Source organism: Orcinus orca, chromosome 14 (genome assembly GCF_937001465.1).
Source record: "Orcinus orca chromosome 14, mOrcOrc1.1, whole genome shotgun sequence".
Taxonomy (NCBI): Eukaryota; Metazoa; Chordata; class Mammalia; order Artiodactyla; family Delphinidae; genus Orcinus; species Orcinus orca.
In genome coordinates, this window is record NC_064572.1 from 58,845,824 (window position 1) to 58,867,220 (window position 21,397).

At 44.9% G+C, this 21,397-nt stretch overlaps 1 protein-coding gene across 11 annotated transcripts in view; it reads right to left on the reverse strand.

Annotated features, from left to right (window-relative positions):
- ALDH18A1 (aldehyde dehydrogenase 18 family member A1) overlaps positions 1 to 21,397 on the reverse strand; it is a 71,021-nt gene that overhangs the window by 9,810 nt on the left and 39,814 nt on the right. For 5 of the 11 annotated variants that reach the window (XM_033425628.2, XM_033425627.2, XM_033425626.2 and 2 more), the window contains 5 exons: positions 20,854 to 21,049; positions 20,629 to 20,750; positions 18,440 to 18,626; positions 17,333 to 17,428; positions 14,033 to 15,061 (listed from right to left, as the gene is read on the reverse strand). In XM_033425628.2, coding sequence (XP_033281519.1) covers positions 14,880 to 15,061; positions 17,333 to 17,428; positions 18,440 to 18,626; positions 20,629 to 20,750; positions 20,854 to 21,049 — 783 coding nt within the window. In that variant the 3' untranslated portion in view covers positions 14,033 to 14,879. Of the gene's footprint in view, positions 1 to 14,032; positions 16,086 to 17,332; positions 17,429 to 18,439; positions 18,627 to 20,628; positions 20,751 to 20,853; positions 21,050 to 21,397 lie in introns of those variants that run through there. The other 6 variants (XM_049697006.1, XM_049697005.1, XM_049697004.1 and 3 more) reach the window with 2 other exon arrangements.

Here is a 21,397-nt window from a genome sequence, read left to right on the forward strand (position 1 = left end):
GTCAGAATGGCCATCATTAAAACTTCTATAAATGATAGATGCTGGAGAGGGTGTGGAGAAAAAGGAACCCTCCTACATTGTTGATGGGAATGTAAACTGGTACAGCCACTATGGAGATCAGTACGAAGGTTCCTTAAACTAAAAACAGAGCTACCATATGATCTTTCAATCCCACTTCTGGGCATATATTGAGAGAAAATCTATGTCAAAAAGATACATGCACCCTAATGTTCATAGCAGCACTGTTTACAATAGCCAAGACATGGAAGCAACCTAAATGTCCATCAACAGATGAATGGATGAAGAAGATGTGGTATATATATATGCAATGGAATATTACTCAGCCATAAAAAGAATGAAACAATGCCATTTGCAGCAACATGGATGGACCTGGAGATTATCATACTAAGTGAAGTAAGTCAGACAGAGAAAGACAAATATCACATGATATCGCTTATATGTAAAATCTAAAAAAAAAAAAAATGATACTCGGGAATTCCCTGGTGGTCCAGTGGTTAGGACTTGGTGCGTTCACTTCGGTGGCCCGAGTTCAATCCCTGTTCGGGAAGCTAAGATTCCACAAGCTGCACAGTGCAGCAAAAAAAAAAAAAAAAAGATACAAATGAACTTACATACAAAACAGAAATAGGCCACAGACATATTACAAAATACTGAGTATAGTTCTCTGTGCTATACAGTAGGTATATATATACATAACTGAATCACTTTGCTGTATACCTGAAACTAACACAACATTGTAAATCAACTATACTTCTATAAAAAATAAAATACATATCGCAATTGGGTGATATGTATATTAAGTTTTGTTTAATCTAGACTCACCATACAAACACACACACACTCACACACACACACATTCTGCTTGTGATTTACATTTTGCAGGGGCCAGGTCTCTTGTCCTAGGGTTTTCCACAGGGGATGTTGCTGGTTGCCTCTCCATCATATCATTTAACATGAACCTTGCATTTCCTACAAACTGGTAGTTAGATCAAAAGATTACTTGTGATGGTTCAGGTTTCTTTTGTTGTTGTTTGTTGAGAATTCTTCATAGGTAGTTTTTTGTATTTCCATCAGGAGACACATAATGCCTTTGTTTTTTTGAAAGGGCTTTTAAAAAAATGTTGATTGATTGATTGATTTTTGGCTGCGTTGGCTCTTTGTTGCCACGCTCTGGCTTTCTCTAGTTGTGGTGATCAGGGGCTACTGTTCATTGTGGTGCGCGGGCTTCTCATTGTGGTGCCTTCTCTTGTTGTGGAGCACAGGCTTTAGGTGTGAGGGCTTCAGTAGCTGTGGCACGCAGGCTCAGCAGTTGTGGCTCACGGGCTCTAGAGCACAGTCTCAGTAGTTGTGGCACACGGGCTTAGTTGCTCCATGTCATGTGGGATCTTCCCGGACCAGGGATCGAACCCGTGTCCCCTGCATTGGCAGGCAGATTCTTAACCACTGTGCCACCAGGGAAGTCCAATACCCTTTTTTTTCACATTAGCAGCCATTGATGATCATTGCCTAGATCTATTATTTCATTAACAGTTGTAAAAATGTTGATATGCTAACCTTATTTCTTAGCTTCATGTCTTCTTAATTTATTTGCTGGCATATTTCTATAAAAACTTCCCCTCACCAACAATTTGGCTATCCTGACATACAGTTGGAAAAGGCATTGCAGAATAAACACTGTTTCTTTACCTTTATTTACCAGTTTCAAAATAATAGGCTGATTCCTGGAGTAGCCTTCAAAAGATGACAAATGAGGTGTGTTTTTTTTTTTTTATTTTTAAAGTGCTGTATGAACTCATGAGTTTAAACATATTTAAAGAGCTTGAGTTCAATGAAGTTCTAATTCTTACTGACTATCCCATCATTGGCCAAGGGGACTGTGGGAGCCCCCGATCTGCTCCTGATCCTTTTTGGGCCAACTCCAATAGAGTTTGATAGGCTCCTACTTTCTGTGGACTCAGCTTCCTAGATAATGTCTCAGGTCCTTCTTAGCACTGCCCTCAGACAAGGGGAAGAGGGGGCCTGCCCTTGGCGTCACATATCATATATGTTGAGACACAATGTGTTTTTTCTTCTTTTGGTCTCTCATAGGAAAGTTCTCTGAAAGGTAAGTGAGTGATCGAGTCATAAAGGGAGGGGACGTGTTTAGGCCCATCTGGTCCTCTCAGGCCAGAGAACGAGGGCTGAGGCTGCCCGTGAGTGTGGTAAGGGTGGGGGATGAGAGGACAGAATCACAACTTCTGCCCTGGGAAGTCAGGGAAAGAGTGCCCACTCTAGTGTACAGTTGGCCCCTCAAATCAACCCAAGTGGGTGTCTAGACAGAACTCATTCCTCAGTAACCACCTTCCTGCTCATTCCTCCTTTCTCACTCCCTGCTCCTTGGCTGTGATGGTATCTAAAGTATCAGGAGGCAGCCAAAACTGAAAAGTAAGGTGTGGGGAAAGGGTGACCTGCCCACCTTAACTCTGTTCTGGGATTGGGTACATCCAGTCACCACCCAGGAGTCCTGGGCCCAGGACCAGCTTCTGCCCTGCCCTGTCCCAGCACAACCATGCTACATATGACTCTGGCATCCAGCTGGAACAACCTAGGGAGAAGGTGGGTCCTTTAACTTCCACATCTCAGAGAAGTGGGCTATAGGGGGAAAGAAAGACCTGATTGGGAGCATGGGACATCGGTGGATATAGCTTGATTTATAGCTTTTAAACATTTAGACATATGGTACATGGGGAAATATTTGCCCTTTTGCAAATATCAGGGCAGCGTTGGTCCTTCTGGCTCAGACATTCCAAGTCAGTTTTTGTGTCTCCTAAGTAAGGAGATGTAGACTTCACAGTCCAGTCTAGTCCTTTGCCCAGATTTTTCCTCTTCCTTTCCCAGTCATCATGGAAACAGACTGTCTTTGGCATTACTGAATTGAGCATGCTTAGAATTTGGCTTGGGGCTTCTGCTTTTCATTTAAAGTTGGTGGAAACCTGCAGTTTTGGAAGAACATGCAGGAGCATGAGACACATCTTGGGCTCACCGTGGTTCTCCCTTCTCTCAGAAGAGTCCTGATAACAAAGGGTGACCTTCCTCAATTAGTAACATCTATATGGCCCTGCATCTTGGCTATAGTTGATTAATTACAGGGCAGACACCTTGCTCTCTCTCATCTGAGAACTCTGCCTCTCAGAGATGCAGAGGCTGAACATTTCTGAACAGTCACATCAATGGCATGATCTATGGATGCTGGCTGCAGAGGTATCTGCTATTGGCCTAATTCTTTCCTTGTCTAAATCTTCTTTGTTCCTCTCTTTCTTCATTTAGGTGACACACTCACTGGCCTTCAAAAAACTATTTTTTTGTACATTAGTTTGAGCTAACCTATGCCAGTTTCTATTGCCTTAGGCACACATACCAACAAACAAAAACTCTTAACTAAAACCATTGTTAGAAGGACCACTGGATGAGGAGCCAAAGTACCTGGATTCACCTCTTTTCCTCTGACACCCCCATCCCTGTCATCACAACTTTAAATCCCAGACTTATTTTTCTCTGCCTGTAACCAGAGCTGAAGCAATAAGGTGAAATAAAATAATAATAATGATGATGGTAAAAAAAATAATACCTATCATTCTTTTGAGCACTTTTTATACCAGGAACTATGTTAAGTGCTTTACCTAAATTATATGACTTAATCTAATCCTCAGTAACAACCCTGAATTCATCAGGAAGATTTTGACTCTACATAAGCGAAATCTCAAACTCACAATAGCTTAAATGTAAGGAAATTAGTTATATGTAACAAGAAGTCCCTAGCAAGGGCGGCTTCAGGATTGGTTAAATCAGAGGCTTGATAATGTCATCAGGGACCCAGGTTTTTTCCATCTTTTTGCTCATTTGGCTGGGTCTCCAGGCTAGCACCTCTCATGACTAAAATAGCTGCTGAATTTCCAGGCATCCAGTTGAACATGACAATGTTTAGCAGAGGGATGGTCTCTTCTTTGTATCTCTTTTTAATTTTTATTTATTTATTTTTTATATATAATTATTTATTTTTGGCTGTGTTGGGTCTTAGTTACGGCACGCGGGATCTTATCTTTGTGATGTGCAGGTTCTTTGTCGCGGAGCGGAGGCTTAGTGGGCCAGGGGCCCTTGGGATCTTAGTTCCCTGACCAGGGATCGAACCCATGTTCCCTGCATTGGAAAGCAGACTCTTAACCACTGGACCACCAGGGAAATCCCCTTGTATCTCTTTTTTAAGTACAAGAAAAGCTTTCCAAGAATCTTCTGGTTGATCACCCCTCTCACCTCAATGGCCAGAACTGGGTCATCATACACACACGCTTAATCCAACCATTGCCCAGGGAGTAGAATTACTACAATGGGCCTAGACCAAGCATGATTCACTCCTGAGTTGAGAGGGAAAGAGGTGAAACACTCTGGGAAGAAAAAAAAAAAAGAGGCCTTTTTCAGCAAAGAAGGGAGGGAACTGTTAGGCAGTTAACCAACAGTGCCTGCTACCAGCATGTGAGACAAATAGGAGAGGCAAAGCGACTTGCCCAATGTCAAACAACCAGCTAATGGCAGGTGTGGGATCTGAACTCAGAATGGTCTGTTTCTAAATCCTGCTCTCTTGCCCTACACTATGAAAGGCAGTTAGTCCTCACCAGATTATTTTGCCTTTGAGGAACTCAAGTCTCTACAGCTATCCTGGGCAATTCATGAGATGAACTAGTGTGGGAGCTACCAGACAATCAGATTCCAGGGACCAAGCAACATAGCAACCTCGCTGCTATGGAGAGGACCAACCTCCTTTGGTCTCCTCTCCACAGTTCACTCCATTCTCCCTGGCCATGGTGGAGAGGAAATTTAGAATAATGTAAATTCAGCAAATAGCAGCCTTTTGTTCCAGATTTCTGGCTCTATTAGTGAGCGTCATAGTGAACGAACATCCCTTTTTATGTCCTTTCATTTTTCCTTTTATTCTGGTATCGCCCCCTTTGGGGGATTCCTTCTCCCCAGCTTCAATCATTTGGTTCTGGTGAGGACTTTCAATGACAGTACCAAGGAGTGACATCAAAGTAGTTGACAAATGGGAAAGCACAGACACCAACCAATCAGAAGGGATATTTGCAGCAGTGGTAAAGCAGGGTCCTGGAAGCCCCTGGCTGGGTCAGCAATGAACTCTTTAGTTGTTGGATCATGGGGAACTCCAGGATGGTCCAGGGAGGGCCAGTTAGCCATGGAGGTGGACGATAAGGAACTCAGGAGGCTTGGGCCAGTAGGTATTTACCAACTGGTAAGGAAGCATTTCATTTAGTGAGTTCTTAATTTCAGATATTGCATTTATCAGTTCTAGAATGTCTATTTGACTCTTTTTTTTTTTTTTTTTTTTGTGGTATGCGGGCCTCTCACTGTTGTGGCCTCTCCCGTTGTGGAGCACAGGCTCCGGGCGCGCAGGCTCAGCGGCCATGGCTCACGGGTCCAGCCACTCCGTGGCATGTGGGATCTTCCCGGACCAGGACATGAACCCGCATCCCCTGTATCGGCAGGTGGACTCTCAACCACTGCACCTCCAGGGAAGCCCTGATTCTTTTTTTATAGATTTCACTTTTGCTGAAATTCTTTACCTTTTCATATATTGTGTTCTTTTCATTTTCTATATTTTCTCTCATGTTTATAATACTTATTATAAAGTCCTTGTCTGCTAACTCAAATGTCAGAATCATTTGTGGGTCTGCTTCCATTCTCTGCTATTTCTCTTATTAGTTATATTCCCCTGCTCTTTGCATGTCTCATAATTATATAATTATAATTATAATTTATATTTATAATTATAATTATAAAAGAACCATAGAGGTTGTAGATGATATTTTCCTCCAGTGATGATTCTCTTTTTTTATTTTTTGGCTGCTCCGTGCGGTATGCGGGATCTTAGTCCCCTGACCAGGGATGGATTCCGCACCCCCTGCAGTGGAAGCATGGAATCTTAACCACTGGACCTCCAGGGAAGTCCCTCTCGGATGGGGTGAGGGACTGATCATCTCAATCTAGTCAGGGATTCAGCTGCACTGGGGCTGGATGGTAGTTGTATTAGTCCCAGTCCAACTTTGGGTTATCTTGTTCCTTGGAGGGAACCCACTCAAGCTTTTGATTGACAGTATGGTGGGTCTCTGTCTTCTCAACCCTGAGAGCCTGTGCAAGATTCGATTCTGTTCCTAGGAGCTCAGGCTCTTTGGTTTCTCGCCCCACACAGTTTCAAAATTTAGCAAATGTCTTGAGGGGAGAGCCATCATGTTTGATGCAGTCCTCATCCCTCTAACGGGACTTTGTTTCCTACCTACTGCAAGTCTGTGGGAAATTTCCCTCTGCTATAAGACACTTCTAGCTCAGCCTCTCCTGCTGCATCCCAGAATTCAGCAAATGTTGCATGGGGAAAACTGGCCATGTGTTTAGAGCTCCTCTAGATTCCAATGCCAGATCACATGGATCATCAAAAGCTCTGCCAGTTTCTATTTGTCCCAGTAAAGACCTTATGCCCGGGTCAAGCTCTGATTTGGCAAATATACCCAGGTAAGAAAATGGTCAGAGATTATCAGCTCATTTAGAAAAGGCTCTTTCCTCTCCAGAATTTTAATTCATTAGTCTTTGTTGCTGCTACACCTCTCCAGTGCCTTTAAAAATATGATCTTTTAATTTATCCGGTTTTTTCTAGTTCCAACAGGAACACTGGATTATTGCTACATACTACATCCTACCAGAAGAGGAAGTCCTATGAAATTATCGCAAGATTTAACCATGGCACGGTTATACAGGTATATATGGCTGAATCAACCCAGACCATGACATGGCCCCTCCTCTACATCTTCACTACAGCGGGGACAGGTGGCCCAAGTAGACCAACTAGAGTCCTTCTGCACTGGAACTGGGAGCCGAGAGCCTTTTTATTTTTGTGGTTGGTCGGGGGCGGGGGGTGGGGTGGGTGAAACAAAGCTGTGAGAATAAGTCTGGAAGCTTCCACTGGCTATGTCCCATGCTCATGAAAGAAGCCAGTTTCCAGCAGGAGGAAATGAAGCCCTCATGCAGAAAGGAGAGGCATAGGAGCGCTGAGGGGATGTTGGGATCCCTGATTCCAGTCACTCGCTCTTGCTGTGGTTTGCTAACCTGAGGCACAAATTTCTCTTTTTTGCCTGAGCTAGTTTCAGTCTCTTGAAAGGTGGGCCAGATCTAATATTTTTGCCCTCGGGCTTTATGAGGCACCCTGTGTCCATATAACACATTAGCCTTTTCTTCTTAGGCAAGGTGGAGGTGGTTTATGTTACTTGTAACTCAAAGAATCTTAACTAAGACTGCTTCTTTAATGACAGGCAGGTTCAGAAGGGCCTGGTGAAAAGTTATCTCCCTCACTGCACAGAAGGAAGAGAGGGAGGATGCATGATAATATTGCTGAGACCTCAGCTTTGGATCACGAATCCTCACTACAAGGAGAAGAGGATGCTTTTGGATTCTGGACACCCAACTCACCATGGGAGGAACTTCAGACTTACCTAAGAAGTCAGCCAAATCTGTCTGCCAAAGCCATGCTGTTTTACTTCAATCAAACTGGGAAACTGCATTCTTATCCTCAACAATATTCAAAGATGGGAGGGAATGGAAAGAGGTGGATTCCTGTGTTTGCACGTTTTACCTACTCCTGGGGCTCCGACTCGCTGATGAGCCTGAAGTTTACACCAGAGAGTAAACAAGATAGCTATTTGGACATCACACACCGCTTTGCCAGTTTCCGTTCTCTTGAATTATTTACCATCTAATTGTATGCATTGAAACAGAATCTGGCAACGCAGAGTCAGAGATGTAGCCTTATTTGTGCGTTAGAGAAGGAAAACTCGAGTTCAGTGAAGGACCTGGAGCAGAAACCCTTTATGGCTTTCTGACGTTCCCTGGCTTTGGGAGGGCTGTAAGCACGGGGGTGAAACCCGAGCAGCAACACAGCGCAGATGCACTGGGAGCCACGGGTTGGAGGCGCCCTAGAGCTGACTAGTCCAGTGTCTCCCCTGAGGCCACAATCCCCCTACAGGGCAGAGGCCCGGTTCCAGGACTTAGCCCCCTGAGCCTTGATTTCTTCTCTGCGAGACAGACTGCAAAGGGGGATGAAATGGAAAAATAAGCCTCTCTAGATTTAAAAGATTGTTATCACAAATTTTATTTTCACCATCATACCACTAATTTCCCTCAGGAATAAATATTAGTAGCTATGAAAACAAGAAAAATATTCAAAAAATATTTCAAGTACTAAAAAAGAAACTTTGGAAAACAGAAAAGTATAATGATGAGTAAAACTCACTATTAATCCCACTACTCAGTAAGAATTGCTCACAATAGAGGGTGTGGAGAAAAGGAACCCTCCTACACTGCTGGTGGGGATGTAAATCGGTACAGTCACTATGGAGAACAGTATGGAGGTTCCTTAAAAAACTAAAAATAAAGTTACCATATGATCCAGCAATCCCATTCCTGGGCATATATCCAGAGAAAACTCTAATTTGAAAAGATCCATGCACCCACCCCCCAACAATGTTCATAGCAGCACTGTTTACAATAGCCAAGATATGGAAGCAACTTAAATGTCCATCAACAGATGAATGGATAAAGAAGATATGGTGTATATATACACAGTGGAATATTACTCATCCATAAAAAAGAATGAAATAATGCTATTTGCAGCAACATGGATGGACCTGGAGATTATCATACTAAGTGAAGTAAGTCAGATAGAGAAAGACAAATATCATATGATATTGCTTATATGTGGAATCTAAAATCTGACACAAATGAACTTATTTACAAAGCAGAAATAGACTCACAGAAATAGAACACAGACTTACGGTTACCAAAGGAGAAAAGATGCAGGAGGGATAAATTAGGAGTTTGGGATTAAAATATACACACTACTATACATAAAATAGATAACCAACAAGGACCTACTGTATGGCACAGGGAACTATATACTCAATATCTTTTAATAAACTATAATGGAAAATAATCTAAAAAAGAATATATATATGTGTGTGTACGTATGTGTGTATATATATATGTGTATACACACACACACACATATATATATATAACTGAATCACTTTGCTGTATACCTGTAACTAATATAACATTCTAAATCAACTATATTTCAATAAAAATATAAAAAGAATCACTCATAATATTTTGATACATTTTCTTCCAGTCTTCTTCCTAACCAAATATATATATATTATAATTGGGAAATTTTAACTAACCTCTTTAAAGCCAAGTTTTTTCTTATTTTCTTTTTCTTTTCAAAAAGAAAATACTTATTATTTACCTACATTATTCCAGGCATTATAATAGGGATACAAGAAAATTCGATCAAAAATAACTTGGTTAAGATGTCAATATGAACAATAAATATCTTTTCACTGTTGTTTTCTAATTATGAAAGAATTCAAACAGAGAAAGTAATATAACAGACATCACTGCCCCCATCATCAAGACCAAATCTTAAAATTTTGCCATATGTGCTTCAAATATTTTTTCAAGGAAGATAAAATGTTACAGATATGGCTGAAGTCCTACTGTCCTGGACCCAGAATAACTACAGTTGACCTCTGAACAATGCAGATTTGAACTGTGCAGGTCTACTTATACACAGATGTTTTTCAACAGTAAATACTACAGTACTACACAGTCCATGGCTGGTTTAATCTGCGGATATGGAGAAACCATGGATAGAGGTAAAGCCAAGTTTTTTCTTCAACATTTTGTAGTGAGCCTCTTCTCCATTCAATCAATATTCTTTACAAACAAGGTTTTTAATGGCTAATTGTTTTCAAATAGTTCACTGTAAAGAGATATATACCTAAAATACTATTAAGATTCAATGGATTCAGTTTGATTTCACAAGAAAATCTAATTGGGGTACTACAAAAGATGCTGAAACAACACAGACTCACAGACTAGATAGAGAGGATGAGGAACAGACCTGGAAGCAATTCTTTACCAGGACAATTTCAGGCTGCACAGTTACCCCACTACTGGCCTATGAATAGGAAGGGAGAGAAGGGAAGCGACAGATGGATTGTCCAGGCAAGGGGTGCATGTGAGCACTCACATGAGGATGTGGGTGGGGAACAGACCCTAGAAAACTCATGACGCTCATCACTGAATTTATTAATAAGTGCCATTTTGTTACTCCATATGCTACTGTGGTATAAAAACTATAGGCCAAGTGCCACCTTTACATTCATATTTCCTTCTAGTCTTTTTTCTAAGCATAGCTTTTTTTTTCCTTTATGTAACTGAAATCCATAGAATGAATATTTTTGACAAACTCAGTCTTTAGGTTTGACTTGTATAACCTTAGGATAGAGGAAAAGGAACTGTGTGTCAGTAGAAAAATTTATCCATTTACTAGCTAGGGTCCTATTTACACCATCAATTTCAACTCAAACCAACATTATTTTGAGATTTGCAAGGAAAATGGTTCACTTCTTACAGATAATTTTTGGAATGGAGAATGAAGGAGGTAGACACACATACAACGTGGGAAGGCTGATGCTTCTTTTTCCTCATAGGCAACTAGGGGGAGGGGAAGGGGGTCAGTAAAGGCATGTTTGGGGGAAACTCGGAGAAGCATCCACACCTGCTCATTATATCAAATGTCTAGGGACTCTGTAAATAATTCAGGTGCAGTCGGCTCCCTCCAGGGGCAGGTGTTGAGGAGAGTTTCCAGACAAGCATCTCCTCTTGCAAAACTGGAGCAGACCTGGGATCTGATTACTTGAAAAGGGGTCTAGTTAGTAGCTATGGCAACCTCCTTCTTCTGCCTTACAACTTGCCTTGGGCTAAGATGCAGGAACTTCTGGGAAAACACTACTGCTACAGCCTGCTGTGGTGGTTAAGAGCTTTGAAGTCTAGTTATCTGTTTCTAGTCTAGGTTCTGCCACTTTGTAACCGGGTGACCTGGGAATTTATTCAACCTCTCTGATCCTTGGTTTCTGTGCCTATAAAATAGAGATAATTCATTCAGATTGCTGTGGCATCATCTGTAAGGCTCTTGCTATAGTGCCTGGTACATAGTAGATTATCTCCTAAGAGTGTCCCCACCTCATTTCCTAGGAAGAGATGTTTGGACTTTAAATAAAATAGCAATGTACAGAACTAAGTGAAAGCTATTCTTCAGAACAAAATAAACAGTGCAGCTAACAGTTATTGAAGATTTACCATAAGCTGGATATTGTGCTGAGTGTCTTATATATAATTTCACAAAACCCACTTATGGATAAATTTATCAAAGTTCTGAGATGTTAAGACACTTTCCCCAGCTCAGACAGCTAGCAGGTGGTGGAATCAAGATCCAAACTCTCATCTGCCTCTTATCCAAAAAAAGCCTATGTTCTTACCTTCTAAGTAAATGGATCTCTGGAAGTTATTTTACTGCGCCAGCACTTCATCTCCAGGTGGACAGTCTGAGGATGCTGGCACATGGAGCTCATTCAGACCTGGACCGACCTCCTTAGGTCTGTGGGGCCTGACTGCCCTCTAGTGTTAGAAGAATCTTAGGGCCAGGTGGAATCCACAGCGAGTTGTTTTTTTTCTGAGGTGGTAGTGAACCTGCGTCCCCTCCTGTCTGGAGATCTGTCTAGTCTGGTGTCTTCTTATTGGCCAAAGGGTTTCTCCTAGGAATAGGGGTAAAATAGGTGGTAGAGACTGGGAGTTAAGAAGAATAATTATCTGGGGATAGAGCAGTAATGCTCAGATTAAGCTTTGAACCATTGGCGGGGGCGGGGGGGGGGGGATAATGTCTCTTATTCCCAGCACATGGCACATAATAGGTGCTGACTGAATACTGAATGAAGTTTTACAACTCATCCTCACTAAAGGGGGAGGGGGAGTGCTGCCAAAAGAATGGTTTAAAGGTCTTCACTGATCTTTGCCAGAAGCACCAGCAGAAAAAACACTGTAACATTAACCCACCTTCCACTCCAACAGACTCCAAGGCATGTTTCGAGCACGGCTAGGCGAGAATGATGACGCTGCTCAGTTACTAGGAAATGAGTTGGGGTCAGCAAAGACATATGACCATTTCAGGCTGCCACCCTCCCACCAGTGTCCCGAATGGTCCACGGATCTCAGAGAAGTCCCACTTCCGCCTCCATAACTCTGCCCAGGTAGTCCATGTCACCAGGTGGTCGGTGAGCACCTGTGTGCACTGCTCCTCGCTAGACAGTGGGGAATCCAAAGACAGGCTTACTAGGTGGCTCATCAGAGGGAGATGAACACCCCCCCACCGCAAGTCACAGAGACTGAGCTGGGTTACTGCAAAATGGGAAGAAATGGTTTCATAAAATAAAGGATATAGAGCAGACAAATAACACCTACTATAATCCAGTCCTTGGCTGCCCAATTTTCCTCCCATATGAATAATTCTGTAAATGTCCCCATAATATATGAATATACTGAATCATTCAGACATTAATTTTATCACTATTATATTTACCTTTATAATTATTACCATCTTTATTTCTAAGTAACAGAAAATCTAAACCCAAGTAAACTTGGCTTGATGAATAAAAACATTTGTTGAGGGCTTTTTTTCCCCTTCGGTGGGGAGGTGGGAGTTTCAGGATTGGTTGGTTCACACCCGGTGCTGCCAGGAGTTGGTGGCCAAGAAAGGGAAGTAGCAGGGCAGGACCACAGAAGGGATTTCAGAATAAAAAGCCAGCTTCCTATAGTTAGGACAAGCCACATACTGGAAGACGGCCTGGGTGGGGGTCCCTGTGAAGCTACGGCTGCCTCCTGGCCTTCTTTTGGGAATCTCTCTGCTTTTGGTGGAAAAACGGAGACTGATGGCCCACACTCTCTGCAGAAATGGACTAAGGACTGAGGTGCCTGCACAAGGGAGAATGGACTTGTTGGATGCAGAGCTTTAGCTGCATTTTCTGCACTAAACTCACCCCACCCCACGCCCTAAGAAGGGTGGCTCAGGCAGAGGTTGTCTCCCCGCTGTCTTGGATGTACTACCTTCCTGTTTACCCACATGAACTTCAGCCCCAAGCTGGTATATTCATTGCTCCCCAGACCTGCTTTTCATCCCCACCTCTGGCTTTTGCTTCCCCAGTCCCCTGCCTGAATGCTCTCGCCTCTCCTTACCCTACAACTTGTCTTTCTCAGGGCCCAGCTCCAGGTCTGCCTCCTCAGTGGAGTCTTCCCCAAGGGTTTGGCCTTCTTGGGTCACTTTCTATTTTCGATTCCAGGGGCGTTTGTTGTGTGGTTGGGAGCTGATTGTGGTATTTGCCATAGAGTTTCAGGCAGGACTTTGTTTATTGCCTTTTCAGGCAAGCTATGCCAGAACTCCCCACTCACAGGGCGGGGCGGACAGGGTAACGTGGCCGGCCATGTAAGGGTCTGGAAGAGAGGTGCAGCCTGGAGCCAGCCGGGAACATGTTCCCCACACGACACCGTAATTCTTGTGCTCATAAAACCTCCTCAGAGGATAAAAAGAAACATGTAAGTCAGTACTTATTTCTCAGGGAGGGCCCCCACGAGACAAGAAATCTTTCAACTGCAGACTGTCAGGCACCAAGGACCTGAAGAACAGGATGGAGGGAGGCAGGGAGGGCTTAGGGCTGTCACTGAAGCAGGCGATCCTGAGGCAACGCGACGGGCAGAACAATCCACGTGGATGCCGTGTGGACACGGCACAAGGACAGCACGCTCACGTCAGTCACACCCATGAACTTCAGACCATCACCGTGTTTTTAGACCCTAAGCTCCTGGGGCTTCATATCATGTTTTCCTTTCCTCTCTCTCAGCCTGAGTTCCTCCCCTGGGGATCTGCCTGTGCTGCTTCCACTGACACTGCTGAGGCAGATGGCCTCTGTCCCCAACCAACTTCCAGAGAAGAGACTGTGTAACAGTGGGGTGTGAGGGCCACAAGGGAGGGAAGAGGAAGAGGGTAACAACAAGTGACGGAGAAAGCTTAAATCATGCACACAGGCTTCTCATAAGAACTTTATTTCTCAAAAAGGAGGCAAGAATCCAAAGTATTAAAATAATCCTCTAATTTTTGTTTTGGAGGGAGAGGATAGGATGACAAAATAATTCATATAAAAATTTCAAGCACAATGGCTGTAGGTCCTTCATCCTGAAACTTGTGCCTCCTGTCTGCAGCTCCAGGTTCTAACCATGTCACAGGTAGTGCCAAGCTCCTGGATTCAGAGGCTTACAGCATCTTGAATGCTTGTTTATATTTACTCCACAAATAAATATAAAAGGTCAATCTTCCTAGTGCAGATGATTCAGTCTATTTTTGTGATTGTTTCTAATGAGAATGCTAAAAAGGGCTGCCTCTCTCTAAATTCCAAATCTTTCCTTTTTGAAGACGACTAAGAGAGTGAAAGAAAGGAAATGTGGAGACTTATCAGGTACGACTGGCTCTTATAACAACCACATACCAAGGGAGACTCTACCTCATTGAGGTGATAAAAGGTAAAAAGCGACCATGATTTTTCCATTGCCTTTTATGTGGGGAAACCGCACCTTTCTGTTTCTACCACTGAAGGGAACTGTACTATGTGAAGCAAAGTCCCCCTCTAGCAATTAAGCAAAATCCCTATCCAGAGCAATTATTTTCTACCTTAAAAAGAAAGAAAAGGGTGAGCGGGAATGAGAGTCCTTAGTCCAGGCTGATGTTGCCACACGGCCCAGTAAATGCTGAGGGGCACTTTCCAACAGGCAGGCCCTTCCAGGAGGTGGGAGAAAAGACCTGGTTCACCCCGAGAGGCTTAAGGTGAGTTTAACTGTGAAGACCGCTCGGAACATGCCCGGCTCTCCTCTGAATGCTTTCAGTTGGTGCTTCTCTGAGGAACAGGGAGGTTCTCGTGAAGGTACTTTAAACTTCCATGCTCTGAGAAGTCCGAGACCACGTGGTCCTGGCCTCGCAGCAGCCACTTGGTAGTAAGCAGTCCCTCCAGTCCCACTGGTCCCCGGGCGTGGATTCGAGATGTACTGATCCCCACTTCAGCTCCTGTGGAAAAGCACGGATGAGGGTGTGGCTTTCCCAGCCTCTGCTTCCTGACCACCCGCCAGGCCTGCGTCTCTTCCTTCTCCTCACTTGGCCCCCTCTCTCTGCCCTCTCCTGACCCATCCTCCCTGGGCTAGCCTGACTTCCACTGTCCCCATAAACATGTTCTCTGGTTGCTGTGAGTCACGGTCAGGCCCCTTCTTTAAGAAAAGAAGAAGAGGCCTGACCGTGGGCCTCTCTTTTGTATTTTATCCCCAATCCATTTTGACAATACTACAAGTGCTGTCTCCGATATCTCTCTTGTGTCTGGATTGCGTACCATCATCTGACATTTGGGTATTGTTTCTGGTGTACGACAGTGTATAGAGGTTTCATCTCCCCGAGTATCCTTTAAACCCTAGATGGTAAGGGACATGTTCTAGGTATTCCCTAGAACGCCTAGCTCCCAGGTGCTCATGAAATGGCTGCTGACTACACCAAAGAGAGCTTTTCATTTTCCTCCCTCCTGCTCCAGCCTCAGACGTGGGGCACCGGGGCTCTTCCCAGGTCTGGCTTGGTGTTCTGCACCGTGTGCAGTTGAGGCAGGGCTCCTTTGCTCATCACAACTTCACTGAGCAGGCACTGGGCTGGGACCTGAGGATGAAGTGGTGAACAACTGATGTAATTCATGGAGCTTGTATTCTTGTGGGCAAGGCAGCCAAAGAACAGTTCAACAAATAATTCCATGTGGTGATGGGGTGCAGCGAAGGGTGCTGGGATGGAGACTGTGTGGCAGGGCGGCAGCACCCTGGATAGGGTGGTCAGTGGGAGCCTCCCCGAGCAGGTGCCTTTGGCTGAAACCTGAATGAGAAGGAGCCGGCCAGGGGACAGCAGTGGAGAGCCGCTGCAGGCAGAGAGGAGCAAGCGAGGTGCCTGGGGCAGTGGTCGGCAAGGAGATGGTGACCACTGGCTTCAAATTCTGGGTTAATAGCGTAGAGATCACATGACTTTGGGCAGGTTACCTAACCATCTCTTGCTTCAGGTTTTTCTTTTGGAAAAGGAAGAAAATAATAGAATCCATTATGTAGAACTACGTGAGATAATGCATGTGATGCACTTAGCACGGTGCCGGAAATACAGTAAATGCTCAATAAATATTATCTGTTACTGTTATTCATGCATTTCACAGGAACTTAACCCAACCAGAGTCTGAGCTTTTGCTCTGAGCGGCTGATGGAAAGACAATGGAGTGGTCTTTGCTCCTCCCCCATCTTGGACTTTCACTTGAAAGCTGGGCACCTCAGCCCTTACAAGTGTGCTGTTTCTTCTTCAAGAACATGGAATACAAAGATCAGTGCAAGTGATGTGATAATTAAACCCCAACACAACAGAAACAGGGAACTAAAAATAAAGAGTCCAATGACTAAGAATAACAGCAAAATTCCCTTTAATAACCTTTAACAATTCAGTGAGAATTATTTCTCTAGGCAGTTCTCTATTCAAACGTTCAGAGGGATTAAAATGTTTTAAGTCGTTGAAATAATTCTCAGATGTGCCACAAATGCCTTATTGGAGCTTTGTAAAATGGTACCCCTGAAAACCAGCGACTGTCTGAGAACTCCTTATACTACTGGGGGATGGAGAATTTATTACTAATGATGGAAGTGGGGAGGGTGCCTTTGTGAAGCTTTTTATTTCAAAGTCTGCATTAGAAGTCAACCTTGCACCTCTGGACTTACCTGTTTGTTTCTGATGCTCATACTTCAGCCCAGCATAGGTACTAACACCTTCTTTTGTCCTGTCCTCAGGGTGGATTCCTAGCTCTGAGGCAACCTGGCTGTGTCCCTCTGAAGGAGTAAGTCTGCAGCGGCAGTGCTCTCACGGGACCTTGGCATGCACACCTGTCATAATCCATGCATGCAGACACACTGTGGTCTGCTGTACGTGGCAGAGTCCAGGCTCTGGACTCACGGAAGTCTGGGTCTGAACACCAGCTGCATGACTTTGGGCAAGTTACTTCATTTCTTTGAATCTCAGTATCCTCATCTATGAAAAAGGAAATACAAGTACCTACCTTCTTAGCATGTAAAATGCCTAGAACACAGGACTTCTACCAGTTCATGGTAGCTGTTATCATTCTCTCTCATAAACCAACCTTCCCTCGGTATGTCTGCATCATCTTGCTCATGCACGTGACTGTAAAGGCCAGGTGTCTCCTCCACCCTCACCATGCTCCCTGGGGCCACACGGTGATTCACAAGGGACTCCTTTCTCCCCGACCAGACTCTTTCTTACCCAGTCCGAAGCGGTAGCCATCAGAGAAGCGAGTGCTGGCGTTCCAGAACACACAGGCACTATCCACGTGCTGGAGGAAGAACTCTGCTGTCTTCTCTGCAGCATAAAGGGAAGAAATTGAGTTAGGATGGCCCAGGGAGAACATCCCTGCTTCCAGCCACTCAACAGGGCCTGACTGGGGCAGGGCCCAGGCCCCTGAGGTGCTTCCCCACGTATTAAACATGCAGACTTGTGAAAGCAAACCAGCTTCATCAGTCCTGTTGTTGAAGGAGTAGGTACCTGGGAAAGACTGGGTTGGAATCCAGATCTCCCTGCAGACATACCCTCAGAGCTGCAATGGCCTGTCTACACTATCTGTTTATAGGCTCTGAGTCAAATGCCAAAGTCTCAACTCAAACTCCACACCCACAAGCTGGGTGACTGTGGACAGGCTTCTGAACCTCTCTGTGCCTGAGTACAATGGGGACTGACAGTATTACCCAGCTCCCAGGCTTGCAGAGAGGATAAAATGAACCAACAGCATGGAGCACTCATCCCAGAGCCTAGCAGATGGCAAGTGCTCAAGTATTAACTGTTTTCACTGGTGGTGCTGTGATTCCCCAGTAAACTGACTGCAAGTTCCCTGAGGGGGCCATGCTGGCATCCTTTACCATCGGGCCTCCAGTGCCTGATACCCAGGCTCACCTGTGGAGGGAATGAGTGACTGTGGAGAGTTGGTTTTGCCCTAAACTAGTTGGTTCTGCGCTTAACCTCCTGAACCTTGATTTCCTCAGCTGTAAAATGGGTTTATTCCAGCAACCGGGAAAGACTGCTGCATGGATTAAATGGTAACGCCTCTGAGACAGAGTGAGCCACGTATAAAGTGGAGCGAATCACCTCTTCCCTGCCTCTTCCCTCGGGGCCACTGTGACAACACAGCGAGATAACAGACGTAAAAGCACTCAGCAAACCAGCAAGTGCCGCCCACGCCAGGCATCGTTATCAGTCCACTGAGATTACGTTCTCCTGCAGGCTAAGAGGGGCTGAGAGGAGCAGGGTCAGCTTGGAGATCAAGGCAGAAAACGCAGACCCCGCAGACCCCGTGTGCTGCAGCCCCTGCACACTTACCATTCTCTGTGACGATGACGTCTGTGTGGGAGCTGCCATACTTGTGGATGTGGTCGATGGCCTCCTGCACACTGTCCACCACTTCAATGCACAGTTCCAGGTCCCCGTACTCAGTTCGGAGGGACTTCACTTCGGAGGGGCTGAAGGTCAGATAGGAGGCAAACTTGGGGCCTGCGTGAATCTTCACCTGGGACAGAGGAAGTCCGGGGCAACAACATGAACACAGCAGAAAGAGGCAAGCGCACACTCCTCCCTCTGGGATCCAACAGCAAGATGAGCCTGAAGATGATGAGTCCAGGGCTCCTGTGGCCTGGAAACTAAACTAGTCCCTGCTTCCTTTTAGAGGCAGCCTTCCACCCTCCAGGATGCTCTGCTTTGGGAAATGCTGACGGCCACCTGTCAGCAATGGGCCCCCAGTAAAACTGGAGCAGGGATTTCAGCAGGAAGCCTCTGAATGTGAAGAATGTGCAAGGCATTTAATGGGCTACTGACATAAGCCCTTGACTGCTGGCATTTTACTAAAACGAACACGTGACGAGAAAAATCCCATTCTTAGCATGTGTGACTTAGGCATTGGACTCAGACGGAAAGGGGGAGATGCCACAAACACACCTCTACTCCCTCTGCCCTGGAGAAGTCCTAGGCGTGCTTTAGAGGAAAACAGTACTTGGTTGGAAACCACTTCAAACTGTGGTTAGTCGTTACATTTCTGACTTTGTCAGTCTGGCCCCATTTCCAGGTTCAGCTCAGGTCCAGATTCTGGGGCTAACCCTGCTTCTGGCTGGAGGAATTTAAGGATGCTGAGGCTGGTCATTGGGGACCCCGGTCACAGTGTGATCCCACTCAGGCCTTGTTCTCCGAGACCTTCCCAGGGCAGCGTTCACGCCTCGATTCTTTAGGGCCAAGCTCTTGACTTGGCTCAAGTCACAACAAACCACATTTGTCATGTCCTCGTTGCTCCCAAGGCCTTGAATGGTTTCCTATCTGGGACCACACTTCTTCCAGGCCTGGGGTCCAACCATGTTCCCCAGGGGCTGGAACCCCACCCGTGTGCAAGTCGTCCCCTGGTGTACTTCCTGCACTACAAGGTGCTGAAGTACACATACTGGCTCATTCTGACTTGAGGAATTTCAAGGCAATGCTGAGGATGACTGAGGATATTTTGGGTTTGTCTGAATCAGAACTGGAGGCTTCATTCCTGGATACAGGAGAGCTTTCCTCCTGTCCAGTCCAGGCCAGTGTGCTGCCTGGCATACGTCAGCACTCAGACAGGCCACCAGTGGAAGGTCAGGCCCCAAACATAAGTGATCATGTGATCTAACTCCCTTATAATTTGTGGGGTACATTTATTTTCATTTTCCAAACTGGGACCATGCCACATTTATAAGCTGACTGAAGTCTTCCTTTTCAGCAAAACGATGGAAGGGAAGAGACACATGCTCAGGGTCAAAGCAACGAAGACCAGCAGTCACTTTCTCTACTGCTGTGCTAGTTTACATAATTCTGACATCAGATATTGAAGCTTAAAATGCATCCCGACAGAAAATTTAAGATTGTCCAGTTTCACCTGGAGAACATCTATCTTTCTTGCAATCAGGAATTTAGGATGGAGCATACATTTATACTCGAAACTTAATGGCACTGGTGGTTTATAATCTTAATGACATGGTAAGAAAATAATCCAGAGAGGACATTATACAAACTGCTCTCTCCCAAATATCACTGTATTAATAAGCACATTAATATTGGTAATTGAAGACATCTGTGGAGGAGCAGCTATATATAAATCTTTGGTTTGAAAACATTTCTGCACAATCTTTTCAAATCAAATCCAAACAAGAATGTGTGTTCAGAAACATAAACTGTATGCCGCCTGAATAAGAGGTGGCAGGAAAGAGTCCATTCAGTGGGCTGCCATGTGACCTGCTTTATCTTTGAACCCTCTTAGCACTGAACACACACCACTTTGGAATGAAGCTATTTGTGTATGGGTTTCTTCCATCCACTAGACTGTCAGCGGCAAAGGCATGTCTTACTCACTGTGTACTCAGCACAGAACTTTGTATATGGCAGATGCTCAAAAATATTGCTTCTCACACTTCCTTAAATGGTATGGCAGCTGCTCCCAGTCTGATCCCACAGCTTCTAAATCTCGGGAGGGAAGACAGGAAGTGATGGACTTGTCCTACCTGTTCCACTCTCAGCATGTCAATGATCTGGTCAAATAATGGTGTTCTCAGCAGATCTCGGTGGATTAACAGAGTCTCTAAAGCATTACAGGCGGCTGGATATTCGCATTTAGAGTCTCTAACTGAAAGAGGAGGACAAAAAATGGTTTCTATTAACGTGATCCTGAGCCACCGAGGACACGACAAGTATTTTGCCCGCATGAAACGGGACACCACTGAGCTCACCTAGTCTGGTGACCTTGTCGACACTGGCCTCTGAGTCCACGTACATGTGGCAGATGCCTTCACTGTGCCCCATCACTGGAATGCCCTTAGCAGCTTTCTGGATGTTTCTGACCAGCTGAGAGGAGCCACGTGGAATGATGAGATCTATCATTTTGTCTAGGCGGCAAAGATCTTCCACTTCTTCTCTGGTATTCACCTGAAAAGGCAGAGAATAAAAGGTAAAGATGACATCTTCTGATCACACAAAATATGGAAGTAGCAGCATCCCTTTCACAGATAAATGTCTGTATCTCCTGAGAACTAAGTCTGATGCTCTGAAAACTTATTCCAAAAACAAGATTAAGGAACATCCCTGGTGGTCCAGTGGTAAAGAATCTGCCTTCCAATGCAGGGGATGTGGGTTCGATCCCTGGTCAGGGAACTAAGATCCCACATGCTGCGGGGCAACTAAGCCCGTGTGCCCCAACTATTGAGCTCACGCACCTCAACAAGAGAGCCCGTGTGCCACAAACTACAGAGCTCAAGTGCCCTGGAGCCCACGTGC